Source organism: Salminus brasiliensis, chromosome 17, assembly GCF_030463535.1.
Source record: "Salminus brasiliensis chromosome 17, fSalBra1.hap2, whole genome shotgun sequence".
Taxonomy (NCBI): Eukaryota; Metazoa; Chordata; class Actinopteri; order Characiformes; family Bryconidae; genus Salminus; species Salminus brasiliensis.
Genome location: NC_132894.1, coordinates 29,638,198 through 29,651,433, shown reverse-complemented (window position 1 = coordinate 29,651,433; position 13,236 = coordinate 29,638,198). Strand labels below are relative to the sequence as shown.

The following is a 13,236-nucleotide window of genomic DNA, read 5'->3' as shown; positions in this document are numbered from 1 at the left end:
GTTCTCCGGACATGGATTAAGCCTAGTTCTGATCAACGCTGCATTCAGACTAAAGGAACATGTAGTCCAGGATTTAAGCTTGATCTCTGTCTGAGAAACTGACTGGTGTTGGTGTTCTGGTCTTCACAGCCACGCTTCAAATGTGCACAGCTCTGGACATGGATTTACCTTAAACTACTGTAACACACTGTACTAATCAATGTAAAAGTCCAAATAAACACTGATGAGTGTGTAAATGGCGTTGAATTCTTCTCCGCTGTTTCAGTGGCTTCATTTCTTTCAGGAAGGTTAAGAAAATCTGTTTTTGTCAAATCAAATATACACTATTTTTGTGGGTTATATATTTCTATCAAATATTGTGACCAAATTCAAACACTGTCTGTCTTGTTGTCCTTAACTATTGAGGGAAATGAAACAATTACACATGAGGGGTCTTATCTTATCACGATGCTCATTGCTATCCTACACCCCGCCAAAAGTCTATTTTCACACCTTCCGCCTGCGTCGTTTAAATAGCAACGTTGCTTGCGAATACATGTACGGCGTTTGGCGCGGTGGTCTCGAAATGAGGTGTGTTTAGGTAGATTTCTGGCGCATTGCTGTGCATCTTAGCAGCAGAAAGCAAAGGAGCTCCACTGACGGAAAACAACCGAGACAGGCGTCAACAGTCAGACGTTCATTGCTATCTTGGCAGTGAATTGTCAACACCGGCGTGTGCCCAATGCTCGTACACCCCGCAGCCTGTGCACAAACCCATAGCAAAATTTTACATCAACAATAAACAGAAAAACAAATAAAATATCAGTATTCTACATCAACACACGATTGCTGTATCACTTTTGTTGGTGTTTGCTTTATTGCCGTCGGACACGTCCAGGTAGCTGCGTCACCGACACGCCCCTAAATCAAGACTTTTTTTTTCAACCTTCTATCAGAAAAACATCAGTCGAATGAGAAAACTGCATGTAAACTAATGCTCCTCAAGCTGGTTTTAGTGGCTGGATCAGCATGGGTCTTGTTTTTGTTCAAATCTGATGGTTTAGCTGGTCTCCCAGCATGACCACCCTGACCAAGCTGGTCAACCACTATGACCAACATGACCAGCAAGACTCTCATGACCATGCTGGATGACCAAACATACTCTATGCTTTTACTGGGAGAGAAATCAAGCAGTGACAGGCAGGAACCTTTACATACTGAATTACATACTGAGTTCAGAAGGTCTATATATATATATATATATATATATATATATATATATATATATATATGTGTAATTTTTTGGTGGGGGGGATTTGGAAAATGCAAATTTGCTGTGATCATCATATCACATTATACCATTTATATAAACGTTTATCACGTGAGCCTGTAAAGCTATCTGGAGTTGCTCGAAGGTCAACACGGGAAAACACGGGCTGTAATTTTACACTCACTAAATAAAACCTTTATCAGCATATCAGCTATGGCTGCTTATCCCCTTAATGACATGACTGTTCTGCAGATTGCACGTGTTTACACACACCCATAGTCCACTCACGAGGGTTCAATGAATTTACACCACAGCAAAAAACAAACAAACAAAAAAAGACCATAAACATGTTAATAAGGATGATTCCATTTAGGTTTAGTATTTTTAGCATACAGCTGGCAAATACACACAACGTGCTGAGCTAGCACTGATGCTAATGGCATGCTGATTTAATTTATATATATATATATATATATATATATATATATATATATATATATATATATATATATATATATAGAATAGAATGGCATAATTTATAAATATAGAATTTACTTTTAAATTATTATTTGGGTAACAGGGTTGTACAGAGGCACATTACTGCCAAGCAAAGTAAAAAATCATTATTAAAAGATTTTATGTCGCAATTATGAAATAAACATTGTGTTATTACAAGAAAACGTCTTCATCATTATGTCATAAAACGTGACATTTGTTGTAATTACATAAACACATAAACTAGTTTGTAATTCTGAGAACGTTTCTTGTCATTATGAGGTTTTGAGATTATGGTGTGATTGTGACACTGAAAAGCTGGCGTTGCTATTTCACGATAACCTCAATTGTTCTGTTGCTTTTATTAACAGCTCAGAAAATAAATAATAATACATACATAAATAAACATTTCGTTTAATATGTTTAATGTTAGCATTTCCTTCCGCCATATATAGCTAGTTCCTCAACAAGCTGCTAGTTGCTTGGTCACAGAATCAAACCCTATATATATATATATATATATATATATATATATATATATATATAGGGGAGTTTGATTCTGTGACCAAGCAGACCAAGACCAAGCTTTCTATATATAGAAAGAGAGAGAGAGAGCCTGTCTAGTATTGCCAATAGAATAGGACTCTCTGGAGCAGATACACATCCTAAGGCCAGGTGTGGGCTAGAGGGGTATAAAGCCCCCCAGCATTACGCTGTGGAGCAGTGGAAGAACTTCTCTAGAATGATGGTTGGTGCTCCATCCAGTACTTCTGGGATGAGTTGGGGATTAAGTGGGGTGGTGATCATCCAGCATCCTGACCACACCAATGTTGTTGTTGCTGAATGCAATCAAACCCTCATAGCAATGCTCCTCCAAAATCATGAATAATAAAATAATGAATAAGCAGGTGTCTGAATTGACATTTCCTAAATAGCTGATTATACAGTCATGCCCGAAAGTATTCATACCCCTGTCAAAGTTTGACTTAAATTTACTTTTATTTAACCAGAAATTATATTTTTGCCTGGAAATGACACAGGCATCTCCCAGGAGATAACACGATGATGTACAAGAGGCATCATTGTGGGAAAAAGTATTTCTCAGCTTTTATACACATTTGAACAAAAAGTGGCATGTCCAAAATTATTCATACCCTTCTCAATAATTAATAGAAAATCCTTTATTGGCTATTACAGCAATCAAACGCTTCCTGTAATTGCTGACCAGCTTTTTGCATGTCTCCACTGGTATTTTTGCCCATTCATCTTTAGTGATGAGCTCCAACTCTTTGAGGTTCGAGGGTCTCCTTGCCATCACCCTGATCTTTAGCTCCCTCCACAGATTCTCAATTGGATTCAAGTCAGGACTCTGGCTGGGCCACTGCAAAACATTAATGTTTTTGTCTGCTAACCATTTCTTCACCACTTTGGCTGTGTGTTTTGGGTCGTTGTCGTGCTGAAATGTCCACCGGTTCCCAAGGCCAAGTTTCTCTGCAGACTGCCTGATGTTGTTGTTGAGAATCTTGATGTATTGCTCTTTTTTCATGGTGCCATTTACTGCGATCAAGTTCCCTGGTCCATTGGCTGAAAAACACCCCCAAAACATTAGGTTCCCACCACCATGTTTGACAGTGGGGATGGTGTTCTTAGGGTTGAAGGCTTCTCCTTTTTCACGCCAAATGGTGCACACATCATTGTGGCCAAACAATTCAATTTTTGTTTCATCTGACCATAAAACAGAACACCAGAAGTCTTCTTCTTTGTCCAGATGAGCATTTGCAAAGGTCAAGCGGGCTTTTGTGTGCCTTTTCTGGAGAAGTGGTGTCCTCCTTGGCCTGCGTCCGTGGAACCCAGCAATGTGCAGTGTCCGTTGAACTGTCTGCCTTGAGATGTCGCCACCAGCAGAGTCCAGATTTACCAGGATGGCCTTGGTGGTGATCCTTGGATTTTTCTTCACCTCTCTCACTATTCTCCTGGCCAGCACAGGTGTCACTTTTGGCTTCTGACCACATCTTCTGAGATTTTTCACAGTGCGGAACTTCTTGTATTTTTTAATAATACTTTGCACTGTAGCCACTGGAACTTAAAAAAGTTTTGATATGGCTTTATTGCCCTTTCCTGACTTGTGAGCGGCCACAATGCACAGCCGCAGGTCCTTAGTGAGCTCCTTTGTCTTAGCCATGACTGTCCACAAAGCAACTGCAGAGAGCTGCTATTTTTCTCCTGTTGAGTTGATTAAAACAGCTGTTCCCAATGAATCAGGGTAATTAGGATGCTTTAAAACAGCTTGGACTATTTGGAATGGTATAGAACTTTGGATTTTCCCATATACTGTGACAGTTTTCAAAGGGTATGAATAATTTTGGACATGCCACTTTTTTTTCAAATGTGTATAAAAGCTGAGAAATACTTTTTCCCACAATGATGCCTCTTGTACATCATCGTGTTATCTCCTGGGAGATGCCTGTGTCGATTCAAGGCAAAAATATAACTTCTGGTTAAATAAAAGTAAATTTAAGTCAAACTTTGCCAGGGGTATGAATACTTTCGGGCATGACTGTATATATATATATATATATATATATATATATATATATATATAGTAATTTCCTTGAGATTAAACAGTGTGGATGTCCAGTAAACACTGTCCTTTTACTGTTAAGAAATGTCGAACATTACAGGACTGTCTTTTATGGCTGCTCTTCCCCCAACAAGTGTATTATGAGTTGGGTAATAATAACCACGCTCACGTTTTACAGTTCTGAGCTGCACATGGTTTGGGAGCTTGTCTAGGATTGCTTTGGATGATTACATATCATAAATGTATTCCACTGCAGTGACTGGGGAGTATAGTGTATAAATACAGCTCCAAGCCTCAGTGCTCTGTATAGGTACTCACAGACCTGCCGAAGGTAAGCTGCTTGAGGCTCTCTCTAAAAGACTGATCTGTGTCCAGCGTGGGGTGCGTCCCAGTCCAGTCTCCCTTTGCTTGTCTGTACCAGACCACCATGATGTCACTGTTCCAGTGTGTCGTACTCACTCTCCTGATTGGATCTGTGCGCTGCAATCCTATAGAGGTGAGATGGAGTCTTCATGTTGATGTTCATGTTTGGGCAGGATATAGAACCTACTGCATGTCCAAAAGTCTGTAGACACATGTTTAAAAGGTTATTTAAGAGGACCACCTCTAGTTGTCTGGGAAGGCTTTACACTAGATGTTGGAACATTGCTGTGAGGGTCTGTATACCCACCTAGCTGTGATTGGGCTTGGCAACATTCTAGAGTATCATATTCTATTGGTAATGATCTCCTATGGAGATTATACTAGTTTTATGTGTGCAATGGGGCACCGGTGCCAGTTATATAAGTAGCTGCATTCATTAATTAAAAGGTGTCTTGATACTTTTGGACACACAAACGCATGGAGGAAAATATTACAATTAATGTTGGATAACACCAGCATAGTCCACATAGATCTTTTTTTTTAATAAATGATTTAAATGATATAAATGCTGCATTACATTTGATATATGTGGTGATGAATTATGTACGTAAATTCAGTGCATCACTTTTTTCAGCGTATGAATTTCTATGTAAAGTTTTGGGCTTCAATTATTTTCTGTGTGTTTTTAAGGTGTTTTCTGAAGCAGACATTTACAATGCTGAAGACATGATGGGTAAGTTATACTCACAACCAAATCAGTGCAAAGTGTTCAGCAGGGTTGGGAGATGTTACTGTATAAGCATATTTCATTACAATTTCTATATTAAAGTAATGTAACTTGATTAACTTCAATTACTTTTTAATTACCTTTGATATTTTTAAAGCCAAATATTCCAATAAACACAAAACAAAAACTTTGACACCATAAACCAGACCAGCTCATCTCCACATCAGACAATCATGTGTCCTTATGAAGCAAAGCCCCTGTTATACATGCTGCAACAAAACCTTAGCTCCAAAAAATGGGAACTTCACAGGAAAAGGGTGAAAATGTTACTTAGGTTAATGTAAAAGATTGTAAGAAGTGAGATGATTTAAGTAAAAATATTTGGGATCATTAAACCGGCTAAACCAGCATGAATTCCATGTTTTTTTTCCAGATTGTAAATAAACAATGTAGATTCTAAATATGATATATACAACTCATAGCAGCTGGAAAATATTCCACTGGGGATATTGCACATATACAGAGTGGTTGGGACTCTGTAAACAAGTAATAAGAATATACACATGCTAAAGTGTAATTATCAGTAGGGCTGCAAAGGGCATCTTAGTTGAGCAACACTATAATTGTTCTATTAGGCTGAATACGTTTTTCTTCTGATTTACACAACACATTAGATTTAATGGTTTCCTTTAGATTAAGTGTGTTGATGTCCAGCAAACTCTGTCCTTTTACTGTCCAGAAATTGTACATTATAGGACTATAGGCTGCTCTTCGTTCTTTCCCTCCATTCATCATGCAATGTTCAATTATCCAGCTGAAACAACAAACAGTATTAAAACTAAAACTACAATTAACAAAAAAAGCTGAATAAAAAAAACAAATAGCTACAATAAAAATTACTACATTTAAAAAAGTGTACAATTGGCTACTTTTAAAAAGTAAAATAACATACAGATTTTTTTTAAACAATAGCTATATAAAAAAGTAAAATAGCAACATTAAAAAAGTTTAAAAGCTACTCGTAAAAAGTAAAACAAAAACTACAAAAAGGTTCAAAAATACATTTAAAAAGTTTAAATATCTACTTTTAAAAAGAAAGATTCAACATTAAAATAGCAACATTTAAAAAAGCTACATTAAAACAATAGCTGTTAAGAAACGGCTGCTTTTCATTCTTTCCCTCTATTCATCATGCAATGTTCAATCATCCAGCTAAAACAACACACAGCTTAAACAGAATGAATTCCATGTTCATCACAATTGGGTTATGCTGGTTTGCTGATGATCTGGTGTTGGTCTGGATCAGCTGGAACTGATCTAAATACATGCTTTGATATTGCCATACCATAAGCATGTCATATGCCATCACTATGTTAAAGTCAATGTATTGTTTTTGGTTTTGTCATTTGAACCTGTATGTCTTTGGTACAGCTGCACTAGAGGACTACGAACCTGAGACTTCTAATATGGTTGAAGAGGAAAGCCACGAGCAAGGTACTGTAAACTATACTGATCCATCTACATCCAGACCCGGACATTTAGGGCCTTTGCCATACTGATACAGCTGTGGTCAGAAGATTACGTGGACTCATCATGGACATGGATGTCATGGGAATATTGATCACTCTTGGCTAGTTAGGTTGCAGTTAAATGTGTGGGTTTCCCGGCGCAGACTTGATGTTTAAGCACAGTCCACATATTTATAATAGTGCTGAGGTCAGGACTTTGGGAAGGCCATTGCAAAAGCTTAAAGTTAGCCTCCTTGATCCGTTCCATTACCATCTTTGATGTGCTTGGGGCATTGTCCTGATAGAAACATCTATTTGAGGTTTGAGGTCAGTTTGAGGTTATACTCAAGAATTCTGAGGTAGTCCTCCTCCTTCACTATTCCATCCACTTTGTTCAATGTACCAGCTTCTCCAGAGCATGATGCTACCGCTACCATGCTTAACAGCTGGTTCAGGGTTCTTATCATTTGGGGCTAGACAACTCAAATGTTGTCTCAGATGGCCATGGAACTTTCCTCCAGAAGGTTTAAAGAGTCTGAAGGCGTCAGTTTTGGAGCAGGGACTTCTTTCTTGGAAAACAGCCTCTTAGTCCATGGCTATGTAAAACTTGCTCAACTGTAAACAGTGGCACTGGTGTTTCAGCAGTTTCCAATATGTAACAGGCCTGTACCTGGGGGTTCTTGGGTTGTTTCTGACCACACAAACCATTTTCCTCTAAGATGACCTCTCTGGACTTCCCATAGTTCTGTGTGTTGTTCAATCCAATGAGAGCTGTCAATCAAACCCAATTTATGTGGCTACAGAAAAGCTAGCTCAGCTAAGTTAATTAGCAAAGAATTGATAGGGACAGCCCTAGATTAAATATATATACTGAATTCAATTACAGATGTGACTGAAGAGGACTATGCAGACTACGCAGAGGCAGACAATGCTGATTTGAGTAAGAGATGGTTTTCTTTTAACTCTGCTGCATTTATGTACTGAAGAATACTGCTGGGTACGTGAATATGTGCTGGGTGAGACAAGAAAAAGATAAAGCAACATTTAAAAACAAGAAATAGCTACAATTGTTTTTAAAGCAACACTAAAAATAGTAAAAAAAGCTTAAAAAATAAAAATAGCTACCTTGTCAGGGTTTGTGACACGACAGAATGTTTTAATACAAGACAAGGAAACAAACCAAACAAGCACAAAGTTTAGCAAAATAAAGAACACAAGACTCACATAAACAGGCCAAATCTACAAACTGGCATGAACATAAACACAGAAACCGCACAACATGCACAAGACCGAAACAAAGGGGTACTTATACAGACACTAACAAAAGACTCATGAGCAACACCTGGGACTAACAAGGGGGCATGGCTACAAAGGAGACACTGGTGGAACACTAATGGACAGGCGTGGCTAGAGCAGACAAGACACCAACAGAGCCATGTGCTTGGGACCAAACCAAACAAAGGCAGACAAAACATACATTAAAAGGGAAATTAATAGCTTCATTTAAAAAGTACAAATAGCTACTTATAAAAAGTTTTAAAAATCTACATTTAAAAAGTACAAATAGCTACAATAAAAAAGTTAAAAATAGCTACATTAAAAAGGAAATGAATAGCTTCATTTAAAAAAGTAAAAATAGCTACATTAAAAAGGAAATGAATAGCTTCATTTAAAAAAGTAAAAATAGCTACATTAAAAAGGAAATGAATAGTTTCATTTAAAAAAGTAAAAATAGCTACATTAAAAAGGAAATGAATAGCTTCATTTAAAAAAGTAAAAAAAAAGCTACATTAAAAAGTAAAACAAATAGCTGCATTTAAAAAAGTAAAAAAAAAAGCTACTTATAAAAAGTTTTAAAAATCTACATTTAAAAAGTAAAAGAAATGCAATAAAAAGTAAGAGAGTAACAGAGAGCATTCAGATTCAATATTAATACTCAAGTTAAGTACAAAGCTTCCAAAATAATCCGTAATCACAGTAATAACAGTTATTGTCTGTCCCTGTCTGAGTGTGGCATCATCTTAAAGGGTTTAACACATTGTTCGTGTTGCAGCTCGGAAACGTCCACTCATTACATACGGGGATATTGCTGTGAATCCATCCCGAAATGCGGGCCCATGCACAGTGAAAGGATGCAAGTGGCCAAAAAGTTCTAAAGGATTTGTGAATGTGCCCGTGGAGATTTCCTCCAGTTACGGTATGTAAAACCCGCAATATAGGCCTACCATCACAACACTGACGACAGCGCCACAAAGAGAGTACACAGTCCTCACACTGTCCACTTTATTAGAAACACTTCTCCTAGAGAAAGTTGTAGAGTAACTGTAGCACATGACTGTTGTCATGCACAATTTATCAACTGTCCTCGACCCTTTCTTTACTGGTCAGCTTCAGGACCACAGGACGGCTCTGAACCACATTCTGTTTAGTAGCATGATCCTGGCATGGTAGTGTGTGTGGTGCTGAGTGTATCATATGTGAGATTTAGACGCCTCATTGTGGTCAGAACTGCCGGTAAATAAAGGCCTAGAGGACAGCTAACACTGCATCTACAGATCTCCAACTCCAACACCAGCAAGATTTCTGATTAAGGTTTCTGATAAAGTGGCCAGTAAATGCTATAAGTGACTTGTGTTTTTTCAAATCTCATGCAGATGAAAATGCGAGGAAAGTCATCATAAAAGGTCTTACAAGCCTACACAGCACCACCTGCATCCGGTTTGTGTGGCGGGCCAAACAAAAGGATTACTTATCTTTCTTTCCTGGTGTAGGGTATGTAGAACCAGCAGTCACACATGCTAATGCTGCTAATGCATGGACACAAACATCATCATGCTAAGGGGTCACTAGCTTCCATTCAGTGTTGGGCCTAAATATTCCATGGACACAAACAACAGCATGCTAAGGGGTCACTAGCTTCCATTCAGTGTTGGGCCTAAATATTCCATGGACACAAACATCATCATGCTAAGGGGTCACGAGCTTCCATTCAGTGTTGGGCCTAAATATTCCATGGACACAAACATCATCATGCTAAGGGGTCACTAGCTTCCATTCAGTGTTGGGCCTAAATATTCAATGGACACAAACATCATCATGCTAAGGGGTCACTAGCTTCCATTCAGTGTTGGGCCTAATATTCCATGGACACAAACAACAGCATGCTAAGGGGTCACTAGCTTCCATTTAGTGTTGGGCCTAAATATTCCTTTCAGGGCATCATTTTGACCAAAACGGTGGGCTAACAATGAATGGAAGGCAGTAATCAGCGGAACACAAACATCATCATGCTAACTGGCTCCTAGCTAGCTACCGTCCACTGAAATTCCTCTAAAGGGCCAATTTCTGCATTTTTCTTGCTTATATGAAATAAGTGAAATATGTAAATTAATTGTAGATTAAATATGTCAGTTAAGCTGCAGTTACAGGCAGCTTAATTTACATGTTTACATATTAAATATCCCTGTATCTCTTGTAACTTTCAATGAAAGTCAATGCTAATATTTTATTGCAAGTCATTTTGGAGCATTTCTATTGGTCTATTGGTCCATATGTCATTCAATTTTGACAATGCAAAAAAAAACAACTGTGTGACTGCAAAGATATACACCGATCAGCCATAATATTAGCACAATTGACAGGTAAGGTGAAAATCATTGATCATCTTTATCTACTTCATCTACTTTATCTACTGTCAAGGGGTGGATCTACATATTGGGCAGCAAGTTAATAGTCAGTTCTTGAAGGTGATGAAAGTGTTAAAAGGTGGAAAACTGGGCAAGCATAAGAATCTGAGACACTCTTATAATCTAAGGCCGCATTATGATGGCTAGACGGCTAGATGGCTAGGTCTTGTGGGCTGTTCCCGGTATGCAGTGGTCAGTACCTACCAAAAGGGCACCTAAGGCTTATTGATGCGATCCATGGTGGCCCCCACCACACAACTTATAGGACTTTAAGGAGCTGCTGCTAATGTCTTGATGCCAGATACAACAGGACATCTTCAGAGGTCTTTTGGAGTCCATGCCTTGAATACTCAGATCTGTTGTGGTGGCACAAGGGGAGATTCTCAATAATAGGCAGGTGGTTTTAATGTTATGGCTGATCGGTGTATGTCTGCATTGTAAACTGAAGAAAAATAAAAAAGTGATGAAATGTGATGAAAAGCTGTGTGATGATATGTGCTGGTTCCAGCAGACCACTGTGTGACTGTCAGTGTTGTATTGGTACAGGTGCTGGTCATACCTGGGCCGTCAAGGAGGAAAGCAGGAGGTGTCCCTACAGAAGTCTGGCTGTATCTCTCATCAGACAGTGCAGCATGAAGTGCTCCATGCTCTCGGCTTTCACCACGAGCAGGTCCGCAGTGACCGCGATAAACATGTCGTTATCCTGAAGAAAAACATTCTCCCAGGTGAGGAGGTGAAGTGGTGCCCACTTCAGGGGGTCATAAGTACATAGAACGGCATGTTATGACATCTGTGTTGGCCGGCACAGGCGTCTGTTAGCTGGTGCAGTGGAGCTGGGGACCGCCTCATTGTCGGCAGTTGAAAAAGAGGCGGTGGCTGGCTTTGTATGTATTAGAGGAGAGGATATGTTAAGCCCTTACCCTCCTAGTGTCCGGATCACTGCTGATGGTAAAGGGAATTACAAATATGTGGATTAATTTGCAATACCAAACTGTGAGAACATAGGGACAAATTTGCCAAACAAAACTATGACTTTAAAGCAGCAGTCCTTAACATTTTTTTATTTCACTAGAAAGCAGAAGTCTTTCTGAGTGGGGAGGGGCAAACATATTGTAATAAATGGTATCAGTGTGCTGCATGACCATCCCTGCAAAAGCCTAATGTATTCATTCTAAAAACAGAGTGGTCTGGTAGGTTTGTGCAATGGGAATTATGTCACATACAGAGCCTCTAAAAGAGGATCCAGCACTGTTTGCTGGTTACCTGACTAATCACTGCGCTTCCTTTTTTTACTTTTGGATCTATCATTAGCAGTTGTTTTCTCTAGTTTTTAAGGCAGAAAATCTTGCTCTGGAGACAACTAAATTGCTGCTGCAGGAGGAAAGTAGCCATGTTTACAACAGATTTGTTTAGTTTGGGCAGTTTTTTAGTTTGTCCAGAGCGTCCCTTTAAGGTCAACTGTATGTGTAAAGATTTAACTTGTGTTTTCTGCTGCAAACTTACTTTTCAGGGAAGGAAAGCAACTTTGAAAAGATTGCAACCAACAACCTTAGGACTCCGTATGACTACAACTCTGTAATGCATTATGGGAGGTCAGTACACAATTACACTGTGACTGCCGGGCAATAAAATATGAGGATATATACATGAGAAAAACAGATAAAAAAATTAAATAATAATATTAATCAATCAATCAATCAATCAATCAATCAATTAATTAATTAAACAAATAAACAATCATTTTGGTAGTAGAAGCTCTGGTGGAGGTCCCACATATTTTAGTAACCTGTCAGTAGATTATCTACAGGTACATTCTGGTAATTCTGTTTACTTCACAGGTACGCCTTCTCCATTAAAAAGGGTAAACTGCCAACCATCGTGCCAAAACCAGACCCCAATGTACAGATAGGCCGCGCCACCCGAATGAGTCGCAATGACATTCTGAGGGTCAACAGACTTTATCAGTGTTGTGAGTGTTTCTCTCTTTCACTTTTGTCTTTTTACGATCAATCAAAATGTACATCTGTCAGCACGCTCATCTTCAGCAGCTCACTAACTCTACTCTTATGTCTTACAGAAGAAGTTACTTAAAACTGGAGAAAGAAAAGGACACAGTAATGTGCGTCCCGTGTGCTCCCATTTACTGCATGTCTTTTCTAATATTTTATATATTGTTTCCTTTTGTATGATCGATATCTGTAAAAATACAAATATGAATAAACAATGTTAAACATAAAACAGAGATTCAGAGTACAGTCGTTTGTCAGTCAATCAACAATTCTAACACATTTTCCAGCTTCTCTGTGGCTTATTTAAATGGTATTTAAATGTCTATTACTGTGCCTTTAAGACTGATCTATGTAAATGATCTCAGTTCTGACTGGATGCCCTGAATATACCGAAGTACAAAACATAGACTGGGCTAAAACGTCTACAGTAAGTAAGTAAGTAAGTAAGTAGACAAACTTTTACATTCATCAAATTTGTACAACATGATTCGCCACGGTTGCTTCAGGGCGAAGGTTGAATTTTGCTATGCGCCCGGTAACACTCATCATGGCACTTAAAGGAGTGTTAGGCCCTGTCCACATGTATCCACATATTTTTGAACATAATTTTTTTCTCTG

At 38.5% G+C, this 13,236-nt stretch overlaps 1 protein-coding gene across 1 annotated transcript; it reads left to right on the top strand.

The window, feature by feature from the left end:
• Window positions 1-4,755: 4,755 nt before the first annotated feature.
• LOC140538129 (hatching enzyme 1.2-like) lies at window positions 4,756-12,717 on the top strand. The gene is made up of 10 exons (XM_072660568.1): window positions 4,756-4,821; window positions 5,379-5,421; window positions 6,847-6,909; window positions 7,810-7,863; window positions 8,977-9,120; window positions 9,578-9,695; window positions 11,156-11,334; window positions 12,120-12,201; window positions 12,448-12,578; window positions 12,687-12,717. Coding segments are annotated over exons 1-10 (882 nt in total). The 3' UTR covers window positions 12,689-12,717.
• Window positions 12,718-13,236: the final 519 nt, after the last annotated feature.